General features: G+C 44.2%; 2 protein-coding genes across 2 annotated transcripts in view; one reads left to right on the top strand and one right to left on the bottom strand.

Moving 5' to 3' along the window:
• IBSP (integrin binding sialoprotein) overlaps window positions 1-16,508 on the bottom strand; it is a 347,644-nt gene that overhangs the window by 233,866 nt on the left and 97,270 nt on the right. The window lies entirely within an intron of this gene.
• LOC134404544 (17-beta-hydroxysteroid dehydrogenase 13-like) lies at window positions 1,092-15,649 on the top strand. Its single transcript, XM_063135268.1, has 7 exons — window positions 1,092-1,364; window positions 5,038-5,145; window positions 6,580-6,711; window positions 7,851-7,957; window positions 11,976-12,113; window positions 13,415-13,531; window positions 15,565-15,649. Exons 1-7 carry the CDS (start codon window positions 1,107-1,109, stop codon window positions 15,632-15,634), a joined length of 930 nt encoding a protein of 309 aa, XP_062991338.1. The 5' UTR covers window positions 1,092-1,106; the 3' UTR covers window positions 15,635-15,649.

The following is a 16,508-nucleotide window of genomic DNA, read 5'->3' as shown; positions in this document are numbered from 1 at the left end:
GGATGCTGCAGTGGGTGGGCGGACGGGTAGCTCCACTTCCGTCCGCTCCCCCCCCACTTGGCTTTGGCTGGGAGTGATGTGGGGGTCTGTATAATCTGAAGACCCTGATCATGTCCTATAGACACTTGGTAACCAATCAGGCTACCTGAATGCACAGCTGGCCATATATGGAGCAAAGTAACTGCTGTAAGGCGAACGTAGCAGCAGCCTTGAGAAGCACTGCCAGCTGCGCACGCATCCTGTACCTTGATGTATAAATATATCTATACCACATCCGCCCAAGTTAGTTGGAGCTGGGTGTAGCATGCTGATGCTCTTGCGTGTATGACCTGTCTCTGTATCGATACAATAAACAACTCTTAAGAATACCTGGTTCTGTCTCACTTGGAGATAAGTCCGGTTGGACAACCTAACCCATCATCCACATCAGGAGGGCCCAGCCGAAATCAAGCCGGGACGCTGGGGGAGGGCAGTCAGACAGCTCCATGTTCTGACTTTCGGCGTGCGCCGGAAGTCAGAACGTGGAGCCGTTCCTCACCACCACCACCCCACCCAGCGTCCCGGCTTGGCTTTGGCTGGGAGTGCTCAGCTGAAACCAAGCCAGGAAGCTGCAGGAGGGCAGTCAGACGGCTCCATGTTCTGACTTTCGGCGTGTGTCCATTTGGTGCCCCCTTACCACTATGGCGCTCTAGGCGGCCGCCTAACTGGCCTCTATGGAAGCGCTGGCCCTGCCTGCATTAACAGCCCTGCCAGGGAGCTGTATAAAGTTCTTTTAATGAAATAGTTGAATAGCTGTGTAGAGCCAGAGTGTCATAGTCGGGGTTAAATAGAGAGCACACATTTGCTCGGTCAAGAATTGGCAGGTGCTGGAAATTCCAGTTCGGCAATCATGAGCTTACAAACAACATGCCTGTTCCATTCTGTTCTGAACAATTGTGCTTAGCCCACATGGTGCATGCTTGTTACTTTCCATGCCAAAGGCTAGAGCGCCACCCACCTCATTTCTTCAAGTCATTACGTTTGAAGAGGTTATATGCACTCCCTGCCTCACAAGTTTTACTTACGCATTGGCTGCCTCTGGGAAGCAAAGAGCTTCTTTTGCTACCATGCACAAAAGACAGTCACAGTGTCAAAAGTCTCAGGAAGTAACAGTAATGTTTATCCTACTTTTAGGCCTCAAGGCTACAGTTCTGCTTGTTTATTCATGGCTGGAGGCTCTGGTGAAATTCTTCGTTCCCAAGAGAAGAAAATCAGTCAGTGGAGAGATAGTTTTGATCACGGGTGCTGCACATGGACTTGGCAGAGCAACAGCGTATGAGTTTGCCAAACGTCAAAGCAAGATGGTCCTTTGGGATATCAACAAGGTAGACATTAGTTACCGCTCTATGTTCAGTCTGAAGTATCAGGAGCGGCAGCTATAAAACAGAACAGGAAGACTTTCTGTGCTTGATGAATTGGTGTTACTTGTCCATAATCCATTTATTGGCTTTTACTTATGTATGTCGGTAAATAAAATCTGGTTTTGCAGCTCTCTCTGCATGCTATTGTGGGGTGGGTAGAGGCATTTAAAAAGGGTTGTCGGGAGGCAAAATATTTGCTTAAAAATGCTGTGCTACTATAACTTAGGCTGGCGATAGTGTAATGGTTTATGATAAGTTCAGGTCTCATCACTGATTTACAGAATTTGCTACTGCAGGCAATGCACCAGGTGCTGCATGCATACAAATGACACCTGCTGAAATTCCCTTTTCTATATAATTGTTAAAGATACAATTGTACTCCTTTCCATATGGTCACCCTACATAAACAGGTTTCATGGTTTGGTTCATAACTATTTAATTGTAGGGTTAGGGTTATCTGTAAATAGTAGTATAAATAGTAGACTGAGAGTGTCTTTACATTAATGGAAATCACACTGCTTACCCAGTGCTGTTGTGCTTCCTGGTTCTTTGGCATGATTGATATGGGCTGCATTGCATGGGAGGAGAGGGGCAACAAGGTGGAAGATCCTGCTGTTTTCAGGGGAGACATGTCTGGATTGAGGGAGCGCCTTCCTCCCTCCCTGGCATGTGTGCAAAGGAGCAGTGGGAGAGGCTTGTTTTCGTTTGTTGTAAATCTGCAACCCTCAGCACCTACTTGGGAGTAAGCCCCATTGAACACAATGGGACTTACTTCTGAGTAGACATGTGAAGAACTATTAGCACAAACCAACAGAAATTAGAAAAAAGTAATTAAGAAGAATCAGTTTGGATTTTAACCCAGCAAAACTATCATCTAGCATAATGAAAGGTCTTGTTCTTGTGGTCTTACAGAACCCTTTATGTCCCCATGGCACACTTACTTTGGAGTAAGCCCCATTGAACTTAAAGGGGTGCTTCTGGTGGGGTGGGGGATCATATCTGTCTCCCTTTGTTGCATGGAGGCATTCTACCCTCTTCTCCCTCCGATAGAATGGAGAGTCCTTTCTTGGAAAGTTCATAGCAGAATGCCAGCTTTACACACTGCCGATTTCACACCATTAAAAACTTCATCCCACATACCTGCTTCCCTCGGATTATCCCTGTAGCGCTAAGCTTTTGCGGTTGTTGTTTTTGCTACCAGGCAACAGAGATCCTTTGCATACCGGGAAGTGAGTTTAAGCGGGTTTACCATCACTGGGAACCCCATGAGAAAATAATGGGCATAACTGGAGTATTTTATGCTTTTTCTGACATATAGCACTTACTCAGGGCCGGTGCCAGACTATTTTGCGCCCTAGGCAGGCGCGTCATACTGAAGCCTCTGCCCTGCCCCACAACCCCAGTGTCCTGGCTTCGAAGCCAGGAGCGGGAGCAGGAGTGGGACCAGGCACCGGTGGGGGGGGGGGGCGGGCGGCTTCAGTACGGCGCGCCTGCCTAGGGCGCAAAATAGTCTGGCACCGGCCCTGAGTAAGTGCTATATGGCAGAAAAAGCATAAAATACTCCAATTATGCCCATTATTTTCCACAATAGCCTATTTCTCCTTTTATAAAGTCAAAGAGCCAACCTGTGTGAAATCCGGAGGATGTGTATCCTTACCTATGAGTCAGCAATCCTTCTGAAATGGAACATGTTGGGAGCCTATTACCACCTTCAGATAAGCCTTGGCTAGATGTCAAGGTCTGCTTCCTAGGTCAGGCTGGAGTGTATGGAATGGTAATATCTGTACTAGCTGGTTGCCGTTTGCTAGTCCTTTGACTTTGCAAGAATGCATTAAGTTCCTCAAGGCTATTACGCCAGAATATGAATTGGATCAATAGTAAATATATGTGTCTCTGGACTCTCTTAATTCAGAATCTTGATGTGGGCAGAGGGTGCTGCACACTATGCCATAATTAGAGTCCATTCCTCAATAATTCTCATGGGGTTACCAGTGACGATAAACCTTACAATGTTGCTCTGTAGTTTCTTGCTATAATTATTGCCTTGTAGTATTTTGCTTTTTTTTTTTTTTTTTTTTTTGCTCTTTTAGTTTGTTCCTGCTTAATAACATCTTTAGCTTTCACCCTTTAATGTGTTCATTGTTTCTGAATCTTAAAAAAGAACCATCGCCTCTTGGCAATACAATTGGCAAAACAGAGGATGTGGTTTTATCAGATTCCTTGGACTAAGGCAGCACCCCTTTGATTCTGTCGTCACATTTTTTAAAAAATGCACCTGCAAAATGTAATAGGCCTCTATAAAGAGAGACTGAAACAACTGGACATGTTTAGCCTGGAGAAGAGAAGATTGAAGGGAGGCATGGTAGCACTCTTCAAATACTTGAAAGATTGTCACACAGAGGAGGGCCAGGATCTCTTCTCGATTCTCCCAGAGTGCAGGACACGGAATAACGACCTCAAGTCACAGGAAGCCAGATTCCAGCTGGACATCAGGAAAAACTTCCTGACTGTTAGAGCAGTACGACAATGGAACCAATGACCCTGGGAAGTGGTGGGCTCTGCCACACTAGAGGAATTCAAGAGGCAGCTGGACAACCATCTGTCAGGGATGCTTTAAGCTCCTGCATTGAACAGGGGCTTGGAGGGCCTTATAGGCCCCTTCCAACTCTAGTATTCTATGATTGTAGAAGATATACTAGATTGTAGAGATATACTAGAGATTGTATATCTCTAGTATACAAGATAAGGATACAAGACACACACAAAAATGCATTGCAAACCATGATTTCACTTGATACTACCATGAGGGCACTGTGAGAAAATTAAATGTCAGTCTGCCATTGTCATGGCCAGGTGACTCAAGGGCAGGTATTTTTGCCAGCAGGCCCTGCTGGGGCGCTGGGACTCTGGCAGCTGGCCAAGACAGTGATGTGCTTGCTGCTTCTATTGTTAGAACCAGGCTGGGAGGAAAAGGAGTTTGGAAAACTACTTGTCAAGTGTAAGGCAGAGGAAAATGCACCTCACTTCATCCACATGTCCCTTTTGCTATTAAAATTAGTGTGACCATATGAAAAGGAGGACAGGGCTCCTGTATCTTTAACAGTTGCATAGAAAAGGGAATTTCAGCAGGTGTCAGTTGTATACATGTTGCACCTGATGAAATTTCCTCTTCATCGCAACAGTTAAAGCCGCAGGAGCTATTCTGCAGCTATACTGTGGCCAGATTTAAAAGAGGGCAGATGAAGAGGAAATTTCACCAGGTTCTCCATATATACAAATGACAGCTGCTGAAATTCCTTTTTCAATACAACCGTTAAAGATAAAGGAGCCCTGTCCTCCTTTTCATATGGTCACACTAATTAAAATCAAACCCTCACCTCCCAGCCCTTACTTTATATGTGAATGGAAAAAGCACATGATTGAAACAAACATGGCCGCTGCACTAACATGTCTAGTTAGACCCTTACACTATTATTTAGGCTCAAAGACTTACTTTCTAAAACCATCTGAATTCTGTCTTCAGAACAGCAATGGATGTAGAAAGTGTGGCTTACACACTGAAGCCTCTGTTTGCGCCATGAGCATGCCATAACCATACCTGTGGGTTATAGATGTTCCCCCTGTTTCTTCTTCACAGCAAGGTGTGGAGGAAACAGCTGAGGAATGCAGAAAGCTGGGCACCACTGCACATGCCTTTGTGGTGGACTGCAAGAACCGGGATGAAATCTACAGGGCTGCAGAGAAGGTAAGACCGGTGGGCTGTGTAAAGGAAGCACGCCCCAGCGAAGCTGGCTTTTCCACTGGATTTTGCACAGATCCCCAGAACAAATGCACACAGCTCTCAATTTAGAGGTTTAAGTCCAAAATTTATTTCAGGATAAGTGGTAGGTTACATGGGATTAGCATACTAAAACTTTAAAACTATAAAACATGCATATATATAAGAACCCAGAAGAAGCAAGCCAGAAACTAATTTGCAACTCATACATCACCAGCCTTGAAGTCACCCAGCTCAGACCAACCCCCCTTCCCAAGAATAGCCTCGCTCCTTCCCCCCTCCCCTCGGCTTTCCCTACGAAGATCTTTCACACCTCCGCTTGAGATGTAAATTTTCTCTCAAGGCCGGCTGGGCCTTGCCCCAAGCAGTTCCAGGATGTGCCAGAACGCCCCCATGCAGCTGGCCGCTTATCGCCCAGTTCCTAGGACCATAATGATAAAATTTAACATATTAAAAGATGAACCATTCCCAGTAACATTAACCCTTCCTTACAGGCTGGACCCCAGCTTTTACCAAGCCTGGTGAGGACTTGAAAGCAAATGCATACTTCCTAACACTTCTTGTGAACATACAGTAGTGCAGGAGTACACCGTTTTTGGATTCCGGGGGTTATTTCCAGTGTCAGCAGGAGTTGCACAAACAGATGCACACATATAGGGGCAGGGGAGGAAACTTTAACTTCATCCCCATCCCAGTGATCCTGCATAAGATCATCAGGATGAGGTGAGATTGCTTTCAGGTCTCTGGGGAACTTTTCCAGTGACCGGGATCAAGGCTGCCATTTTTACATCACCATTAACAGCATAAAAGCAAAGGTTCTGATCAGCCGACACAGGATGGAGGGTGAAATTTGGCTGCAGATAGCATAGGGATTGCACAACACTGTCATCACTCTCAGTTTATTTGCACAAGTCCTGTTTTGGCTGGGATGGGTTCAGCCTTGGGGAAAACAATGGGCAAATCTGCTTAGCAAAGTCAGAAGGCAAGCAAAGGGTTGAAAGCCCAGTATCACCAGCCCAGGAAAAAGAGCAGTCCAAAACGAGGGACTTATCAGGAATCCAGGGGACAGTGGCATGAGAGACTAATCCAAGGAGAAGCAGGGTCAGGAAGGTAAGGTTTCAAGGTACAGGGAGCTGAAGTAAGCAAGCAGCATGGTTCAACTGATTGATGTTGGTGGATGTAGCTTTGCCTCCTGATGTCATCCAGAAAGCCTGGAGGGCAGTCCACCCCCCAACCCAAATATAGTTGTGTACCCCTACCTTACGCTCACTTAACCCTACTGAAATTAACCAAACAATGGCTACTGTGGTTACCCATTGGGTAAAAAATATCTAGCTGTGTTTTTCTTTCTTTCTTTCTTTCTTTCTTTCTTTCTTTCTTTCTTTCTTTCTTTAATTATAGGTGAAAAGAGATGTTGGAGATGTTAGTATTTTGGTGAATAATGCTGGAGTAATAACATCAACAACGCTACTTTCCACGAAGGATGCAGAGATCCAGAACATGTTTGATGTCAACATTCTTGCTCATTACTGGGTAATTGTAACTAGTCTCTCAAAGTATGAATCATAATATAAACAATCATGGGCACAATTCTATGCACACTGAGACAGAAAAAAGTCCTGCAACTTCCACGATTTCTAGGGAATACTGGCTAGGAAATACTGGGAGTGGTAGGCCTTCTTTCTGTCTAAGCACGCATAGAATTGTGCCCTTAATTAGTTGCACCTCCTGCCCTGCAATTTAGCTAGACAGGTGTTTTTTGCCCATCTAGCTGAGGTGTCAGGGAAGGATGAAGGCTGGGGACACCTGGGGATATAGTGTAAGCCATCCCCATTCCTCCCTGCCCACCAACATGGCTGCTTTCCCTTCCCTCCAAGATCACCTTTGCAACCTCAAGAGGTCAGACGCATGGGTCTAAGCTCGGAGCGCTGTCTCTGATCTCGGATCCAGGAAAAAAACATATCCCATAGTTCTCAAGACTCTGTCTAGGGGCCACAGGATTGTTCTCTAAGGTGTATGTCAGCCTTCATCAACCTGGGGCTCTCCAGACGTGTTGGACTGCAGCTTTCACCTTCCCCAATCAGTACGCCCTGCTGGATGGGAATGATGGGAATTGAAGTCCAAAACATCTGGATGGTACAAGGTTGGGGGAGGCTGGTAGTAGTTTCTTTGAATACACTAAAAACTTCATTTACTGATTACCTAATTACAAATACATATTCAGTGCCTAGCAGACTGTTAAGGTGGATTTTAGCATGTTCTTAACAATTTGGTTTGGGACCTTTCTTCTCCATTGTCTGCCTCACTGTCTCTTATCAGAACAATAAGTCATGTTCTGATGAAAGCACCAAATAATTCAAACAACAATTATGATAATAACAATTACAATAGTAACCATCAATTGCTTGGTTGTCTAGATTTATCCAATACTAAATAAATAACGTATTTATTTATTTTTAAAACTAAAACAACCCCAACACCTATTTTGTTCTATTTGGGAATAGTCAATGAGTTGACCCAGACTAAATTAGTTGTGCTTAGTTCCCATTTAAACCTGTGGGACTTGAGTCATGACTAATTGGTCCCATTTGTTTCCAACTGTGCTCTTCTTAGATACTTGAGGGAATACTTGGCCTTCTAACATGTTTGCTTTTCCTTTAACTACATTCAAGACAATGAAAGCATTCCTACCAGCAATGATGGAACACAACCATGGCCATATTGTCACAGTTGCTTCATTTAGTGGACTTATGGCTTTTCCTTGCATGGTGACCTACAGGTATGCATCATTATAATTTTCATATATGAGCGTAGCAAGTTCAAACCCAGTATATGGAAGATACTATTAGTACAAAAGCAAGGAGACAACTCGAGGCCACGGGGCTGCAGTTTTTATCTAGGTTTGATTGTCTTTCAAAGGAGGTAATTGAAGGCTTCTTGGCATTTGCTAATATTAGCATTTATTTGTATTTATTTACAGGGTGGGGTAGCTTAAGCCTAAAGTTCTCTGCTCCCACATCAGATTGCGAGGGAGACAGCTAGCCCCCTAAGATGCTTACAAAGCCCAAACTCAGCCCCTTGTGACAGTGTCTTGTCCAGTCCCTTTCCAACTGCAGAGAGAGATCAGGATTACATTACCCCTACCAGGAAGTGGTGGAGAGAGACATGCCCATTTAAAAAATGGCTCCCACTCAGGGCTGGCCCAAGACATTTTCCTGCCTGAGATGAAGGACAAGAAGGTTCCCTCTCCCATTTCATGTACAAAAACCAACTGGACAGTCAGCATCTGTCACCACACTTGAATACAACAGGGTAGCTTAGGGGTAAGAGGAAGCCACTTGGCCCACAGCTCTCTCCCCTACCACCTTGCTGCCCCTCCCAGCATCTGCTGCCTGAGGCAACCACCTCACTCTGCCTAATGGTAGGGCCGGCCCTGCTCCCACCTTCCAAAACAGTCCCTGGCTATTTCCTTCCCAGTCATTGTGGACCATTACGCTCTAATTTCCCTAACAATACTTTTTAAGGGAACTTTTAAGGGAATCTCCAGCAGTCCTCCCAGTTCCATTAACCCTCTCCTGTCCAATGCTCCCAAGTTCCCAACAATCAATGTAAACTACTCACTTCCATGAACAAACCAAGACTCATGTTATCGACCTGCTAAGGTGTTTAAAGGAAGGGTTGTGTCAAAGCCTCTATTGTTTGGCTGAGGAGAAAGAGGGATAAGGAACCAGTTGCCTATGCTTGACTTGTGTAGGAGCATTGCTCGGTTCAAAATAAAGGTATTCCTGGTGGAGCTTCTGGTGTCAATGTGGAGCTCAGGGATCCCCTATGTCTCTGTTTTAGTCCACAAAACAAATTTATTTATTACATTTATATTCCATCTTTTTTCCTCCAAGGAACCCTTCTCCTCTCAATTTTATCCTCACAAAAACAACCCTGTGAGGACAGTTGAGCTGAGAGTCTGTGACTGGCCCAAAGTCACCCAGTGAGCTTCCATGGCCGAGTGGAGACTAGAACCCGGATCTCCCAACTCCCAGTCCAACACTCTAGCCACTACACCACACTGGCTCTTCAACAAATTCAAGGTCTAAGCAACTGCCACCACCCCACTTTAAAAACAAAAGGTGGAGGAGGGCCATATAATAATAGAAAACAAACCTCCAATCATTTTGCAGGAACCATAATAAATCTGTAACTATTGATTGTTCCTTAGTACACAGTTGGTCAAATTTGTGTGGTCCAAGGACCATTCCCCCCCCTCAAACCCCCCCCTTGTCGGCCACATTTTGAGAATAGGCTAAATTTGAACTACTTTGCTCTGTAATCATAGAATCATAGAAAAGCAGAGTTGGAAGGGGCCTACAAGGCCATCGAGTTCAACCCCCTGCTCAATGCAGGAATCCACCCTAAAGCATCCCTGACAGATAGTTGTCCAGCTGTCTCTTGAATGCCTCTAGTGTGGGAGAGCCCACAACCTCCCTAGGTAACTGATTCCATTGTCATACTGCTATAACAGTCAGGAGGTTTTTCCTAGTGTCCAGCTAAATCTGGCTTCCTGTAACTTGTCCATTATTCCATGTCCTGCACTCTGGGATTATTGAGAAGAGATCCTGGCCCTCCTCTGTGTGACAACCTTTTAAGTATTTGAAGACTGCTATCATGTCTCCCCTCAATCTTCTCTTCTCCAGGCTAAACATGCCCAGTTCTTTCAGTCTCTCTTCATAGGGCTTCGTTTCCAGACCCCTGATCATCCTGGTTGCTCTTCTCTGAACACGCCCCAGCTTGTTTGCGTCCTTCTTGAATTGTGGAGCCCAGAACTGGACGCAATACTCTAGATGAGGCCTAACCAGAGCCGAATAGAGAGGAACCAGTACCTCACATGATTTGGAAGCTATACTATTAATGCAGCCCAAAATAGCATTTGCCTTTCTTGCAGCCATATCGCACTGTTGGCTCATATTCAACTTGTGATCTACAACAATTCCAAGATCCTTCTTGTTTGTAGTATTGCTGAGCCAAGTATCCCTCATCTTGTAACTATGCATTTGGTTTCTATTTCCTAGATGTAGAACTTCGCTTTTATCCCTATTAAATTTCATTCTGTTGTTTTCAGCCCAGCACTCCAGCCTATCAAGATCACTTTGAAGTTTGTTTCTGTCTTCCAGGGTATTAGCTATCCCACCCAATTTTGTGTCATCTGCAAATTTGATAAGCGTTTCCTGTACCTCCTCGTCCAAATCATTAATAAAAATGTTGAAGAGCACTGGGCCCAGGACTGAGCCCTGCGGTACCCCACTCGTTGCCTCTCCCCAGTTTGAGAAGGTTCCATTGATAAGTACTCTTTGAGTCCAATTCTGCTGAAGTCAAGATATATGACGTCCACAGCATTCCCACGGTCCACAAGGGAGGTTACCCAATCAAAAAATGAGATCAAATTAGTCTGACAGGACTTGTTCCTGACAAATCCATGTTGGCTTCTAGTAATCACTGCATTGATTTCAAGGTGTTTACAGGTTGACTTCTTTATAATCTGCTCCAGAATGTTCCCAGGGATGGATGTCAGACTGACTGGTTCGTAGTTCCCAGGTTCCTCCTTTTTGCCCTTTTTGAAGATAGGGACAACGTTAGCCCTCCTCCAGTCGTCCGTCACCTCACCCGTCTTCCATGATTTTGCAAAGATAATAGACAAAGGTTCTGACATGTTTTTTGTTGCCACTCTCAGCCTTGAAAAGGTTGTCCAGTTCTGCCAAAGGAGAATAAAGAATGTACAAAAAACTGGAACACATCCAATACAAACCCACAACAAAGGGACACTGTCTCACAATGTTGGGAAACCCATGTTTTATTTCAAGCCCGAGGCATTTTAGGCTGATTTTATAGACATCGCATTTAAAGCACCTACAGAGATCTCCGTTAGGTGAAATTAAAAAACTGACAAACTGGCAGGCAGTTTTGATAGAAGCCCTGAAGAAGGTTCCAAAATAAAACCAGGCCAGAGCACATTGGGCGTGGAATGAAACGTTTCTTTTCTCAGCCTCCAGAGCCGTGGTCTCTCTTTGTTGTGAGATAGAAGAATAAAGGACAGAATTTGAAGAGAGGTTTGGTTGGAGTGGCAGAGTCCAAATTTAAACCGTCTCAAGCAAAAGGCTCCAAAGGAGAGTTTATGGCCCTCTAGGCCCAAAGTCTAGAAGATACAGCTTGGGTTCTCCAGATTTCCAACAACGAGGATCAGAGATATGAATAAGGTTGCAAATATAACAAATGCAAAACATATTGATTTGCAAAAAAGCAAAACAAATATGGTTCGCCCATTTGCAATAACTTTTTTTTCTAAAGAAGATATTACATTTGAGATAAATGTTGGCACTATATTTTTTTAAAAAAATGGAAATGGAGAAAACCCATTGCAAGCCACATGCATAGATAACTAAGACTTAATTTAAACTATAAATGAGTTTTTTAAATTCTATTTTTATTCATTTGCAATATTAAAACAACTTTACAAACAATGTTAACACAATTTCATGTGTAAGTATACCAAACCATACATGATATAATGCATTTCGTTATGATGTTCTTCAACTTCATCAAGAAAGATGCAGAAATATACAAAATAATAATAATTTTGAACTCATGCAGGTAAGTTCAATTTGTTATGAAGATACTTTCCCCCCACCCCCTCACTGAAACCACAAATTTTGAAAGGCAGCTGGGACTTGTATTGTTGCATCATCTTGATCTGTGTATGTAATAAAGTCCAATCCGCAGTGACTATAAATGAGTTTTAACTTTCTCAGCTCCACCAAGTTTGCTGCTGTTGGATTCCATGAAGGTCTGAAAGAAGAGCTGCGTGTTTTGGGAAAGGACGGGATCAAATCAACATGCCTGTGCCCAGTTATTATGAACACTGGCTTTTTTAGACTGAAAAGTTTTGTGTAAGTGATCAGGAGGCTGGGAAGAAGTAGGCCTCTATCAACCTCATTACAGCAACAGCTTTGTGTGGTGTTTATATTGTGTGTTTCCAATTGCCCCAAGGCCAGAGACGTTCTCAGGTTTTCGTTTGTAAGAGAGAACAGCTGGGATTGTTTAGCTTGGAAAAAAGGAGGCCAAGGGGAGACCTGATAGAGGTGTACAAAATTATGCATGGTGTGGAGAATGAGGATATGGAGACATTTTTCTTGCTCTTCCCTAATACTAGATCCGAGGGTCATCCCATGAAGCTGATTGGTGGGAGATTCAGGACAGATAAAAGGAAGTAGTTCTTCACATAGCCCATAGTTAAACAATGGAATTCACTACCAAAAGATGTGGTGATGGCCACCAATTTGGACGGATAAATTCCTGGAGGAGGAAGCAATCAGTTTAGTGGGTGGGGAGGGGACTGTGGAAATGAGATTATGAGCTATCCACAGCTGTACCCCTCCCACTCTGCAGAGCCCTAGCTAGACGGACAAAAATGCAGAGCGGGGAAGGTCCGACCACTCTACATAGGATGCCCATCGGCCTCCGAGTTTGGAAGTTGATGGGCATTCGGATAGGATTGCGCCCTAAAGGACGTTTGAGGCAGCTAGAGTACTGTGCACTACACTCTTCAGAGAGCTGGAGGGAAAGTCCAGAACAGGAGCGCTTTAGTATCGGTTCAAGTAGAGATGCCTTCAGTCTATATTTGTGGTTTGTCTGACATCTTTTGTTCCATTATCCACTCATGGACAAAGCTGGAATTTTTTAAACAGAATTTCGTTCTACTTGAACTAAGACACATTAGTGTGAATGCGCTCTTGCACGCTTCTGCAAATGCGGTAAATTGCATTAGTTAACTGAAGCGGATTAATGCACATGCAAAGTGTGCATTACTACTAATAAACCTTTGTGGTAGTGCATATTAATGCCAATGTGAATCAGCCCAAATCCTTCCCCACTACCACAAAAGTGATAAACTCGTCTGAATCCACTTGACTCAGAAAAAACCAGTGCGCTGGGGAATCCGCAGGTCAGATTCATATTAATCCGCACCCATTTGAATCTGTTGTGGACTTTACCAACAAGGTTGACTGCGTAGTGAGACTCTAGTGGGAGAAGCGTAGCTCTACAGTGTTCAGTGGAGAATAACGCACCACGACATTTTGCTGTGTGTCCCAACTTCAAATATATCTTAATTGCTGCAACCATTGAGGTCGTTGATTAAGGCAGACTATAATCAGAATGTATATTTCCCCCTCTCTCCATATAACTTCAGATTATTTCCCACGGTAGAGGCTGAGGAAACAGCCAAAGCCTTGATGGAAGGGATACTTACTAACCAGGAAATTATTGTCTTTCCATCGTGGATGAAATTTTCTCCAGCAATCTCAAGGTAAGCGTGATGGATAATCTAAAACCAAAGTGTTATTTTTCAATTATGTGCACAGCTTTGGATATAGCAATGCAAATTATTCATATTAGAAACAAATATATGAAGGTCAGTGTTTTCCTAATGATGTCTTGTGCAAAGGCAGCAAAGAGTAGATCCACGGTGATCACTTTTTATAATACACCAGCACGTTTGGGGTTGATTCCCAGGAAGAAAGTAAACTGTTTTCTCATAGTCAGCTGACTTACGTGACAGACATTTGTACATCCCACTATTCTGAGTGATTCAACATATATCCACACTGCAGACCAACGTATATTCAGATATTTTCATTTTTAAACGTGTGAAAATGTGGGTCTGACTGCAGCGTGAAAATACATTTAACCATGCATAAGAGCAGGATCACCATGAGATGGCTGAAAAAGAAAGAGTCATTAAAGGAGAGACATGTCAAAGGCTTTATCAAATTGAGGATGGTGCGGAGTAAATAGATAGATAATTTTTTTCCCCTGCCTTTTGCATAAATTTCAAACTTGTTACCCAGTGCAATTGACTGGCAGTAGATTTAGGACAGTCAAAAGAGAATACTTCACCCCACAACACAGAACTAATTTATGTAACTCCCCATCCAAATTCTATACATGTCTATCCAGAATTAAGTCACACTAAGTTCAACTGGATTTACTCCCAGGTAAGTGGGTATAACATTGCAGCCTCATGAGAGGTGTTACCTCAGGAATCTACAGTGTGGATGGCATGTTCAGAGGAGGGCAACCAGGATGATCAGGGGTCTGGAAACAAAGCCCTATGAAGAGAGACTGAAACAACTGGGCATGTTAGCCTGGAGAAGAGAAGATTGAGGGGAGACATGATGGCACTCTTAAAATACTTGAAAGGTTGTCACACAGAGGAGGGCCAGGATCTCTTCTCGATCCTCCCAGAGTGCAGGACATGGAATAATGGGCTCAAGTTACAGGAAGCCAGATTCCGGCTGGGCATCAGGAAAAACATCCTGACTGTTAGAGCAGTACGACAATGGAGCCAGTTACCTAGGGATGTGGTGGGCTCTACCACCCTAGAGGCATTCAAGAGGCAGCTGGACAGCCATCTGTCAAGGATGCTTTAAGGTGGATTCCTGCATTGAGCAGGGGGTTGGACTCAATGACCTTATAGGCTCCTTCCAACTCTACTATTCTATAATTCTATGACACGTGTTTCCCAGCAGGGCTTTTTCTATGCACTTGCCATGCCTCGTTCACAGAATATTTTATGGGTCCAAAACGGCATTGCATTCAACTTGCATCCCTCCTTGATTTCCCACGGTTTCTTCTGGCTTTTTTCCCCTTTTCACAGGAAATCTATTCGGGAGAAAAAAATGCGATAGCTTGAGGTCCTCAGCACAGCCTGACATTAGTGATGAATTGTCTGTAATTAGTCAGTTCCGATTTAGTCTGTAATTAGTGGGTGCTTTAATGAAGGATTTCCTCTCACTATTTTTCTTTCTCTTGTAGCAAATAATGTTCTGCGGCTGTAAAAGAAATAAAGTAAAAATAATGAGAGAAAAGTAGCAATTAAGCCTCATTACATACACACGAAAACCGTCCTGTGGGATGAGGAAAGAAATAATTATGGGACTATTTGGATGCAATTATTTAGTAATGCCAGGCCAGATTGAACAAGAAGCCACAAGGCAAAAGCCACAAGCAGGAAACTGCTAATTGATGTTATAGGGGACCTTTGCAGAATGGGACTTACTTGTGAGTAAACATTACAGAAGGGTTTCGGCTATGATCATGTAGTTCTGTATCAAGTGCCATGTAGAAAACTGTTTTAAGCGTGCCTCAGCTGATTGTAGAACAACAATTCCTCAGCAGTGTTAACAGGCCCTAGTCTGGAAGTGGCCTGAAGTAGTTATGTCTTAAAATCAATCTAATTAGATGATAGTTCATGTGAAGATCCTATCTGATTTTTAAACAAGGACCCTATAAAATGGCTTCTGTACCACTGTAATATATTTTTTAAATTCTTTCTTCTAGAATTTTGCCAAAACGTGTTTCCAACCTTTTCAGGGATGTTGAAAAAGAGGCCTGTCAGAAACTGTTCTGAGGACGAAAACACGGGTTAATTCCACAAGTCAACACAAGTAATTTATATGAGCTTCTCCCCTTCCCTTCCATGAACTGGGGAAATAATCACAAGTTGCAATTTTTCAGTTCACAGAAGAGAATGGGCAATCTCACATGAGTCCACATTACAATGCTCATGTTAATAGATTGCTTTCGTGACTATGGGCCTTGCTAGACCTACCAGGTGTTCCGTGGTTGAGGAGGGGTGAAACCGGATTTTCCTGTTTAGGTGTGACGTCTCATGGTCCACACTTTGTGTGGATTATCCCGATATTGGAGGGGGCTGGTTGCGGGAGTTTGCTCTGGTTGTGGTGCTGTCGGGTCAAGTACGGATTGTGCAGCCACACCGGCCTGATTTCCGGGGGGGGTTTTCGCTCACCGCACGATTTGCACAAGTGCGAAAGAGCACAATCCGCATAGATCGGCGGTGGCGGCTGTAGCGGCGGCTGAAGTGGCGCTGCTGCTGTTGTTCCATGCCGCCGCCACCCCTCAGGCTGGGCACAGGGGAACCAGTTGGAATTGGGGGATGACCCACAGGGGCGTGGCCAGCAGTGGCAGGGGGATGGGAACGAGTGGCATTGTTGAGCGGCAATATTGACAAGGCAGGGATGCTGTCACTTCCTTTCGGGGCTGATGACACGTGTACTGTGATCCGAGGACAGCCGTCTGCATGGGCACTCTGCGCCTACATATCCCATCACGCCTCTGAGTTTTGCCGGCGATGACCGGCCTTGTGCCCTTCCCGCCCCATCCCAACGTCCTTCGCACCACATGTATTCAATAAAATGCATTCAAACTGCACGACGTCTAGTCTTCCTGAGTCTACCCCAAAGGGCAAACCCTGCTCATTGGCA

Source organism: Elgaria multicarinata, chromosome 10 (assembly GCF_023053635.1).
Source record: "Elgaria multicarinata webbii isolate HBS135686 ecotype San Diego chromosome 10, rElgMul1.1.pri, whole genome shotgun sequence".
Lineage (NCBI taxonomy): Eukaryota > Metazoa > Chordata > Lepidosauria > Squamata > Anguidae > Elgaria > Elgaria multicarinata.
This window is presented reverse-complemented; position numbering and strand designations above follow the sequence as displayed.

What these genes read in the sequence shown, in the direction of transcription:
- LOC134404544 (XM_063135268.1), top strand. Translation starts at nt 1,107, where the DNA reads ATGCACAAAAGACAGTCACAGTGTCAAAAGTCTCAGGAAGTAACAGTA. An exon ending in ACATTCTTGCTCATTACTGG is followed by an intron (nt 6,712 to 7,850) that starts GTAATTGTAACT and finishes ACTACATTCAAG; the next exon opens with ACAATGAAAGCATTCCTACC. An exon ending in TTTTCTCCAGCAATCTCAAG is followed by an intron (nt 13,532 to 15,564) that starts GTAAGCGTGATG and finishes TCTTTCTTCTAG; the next exon opens with AATTTTGCCAAAACGTGTTT.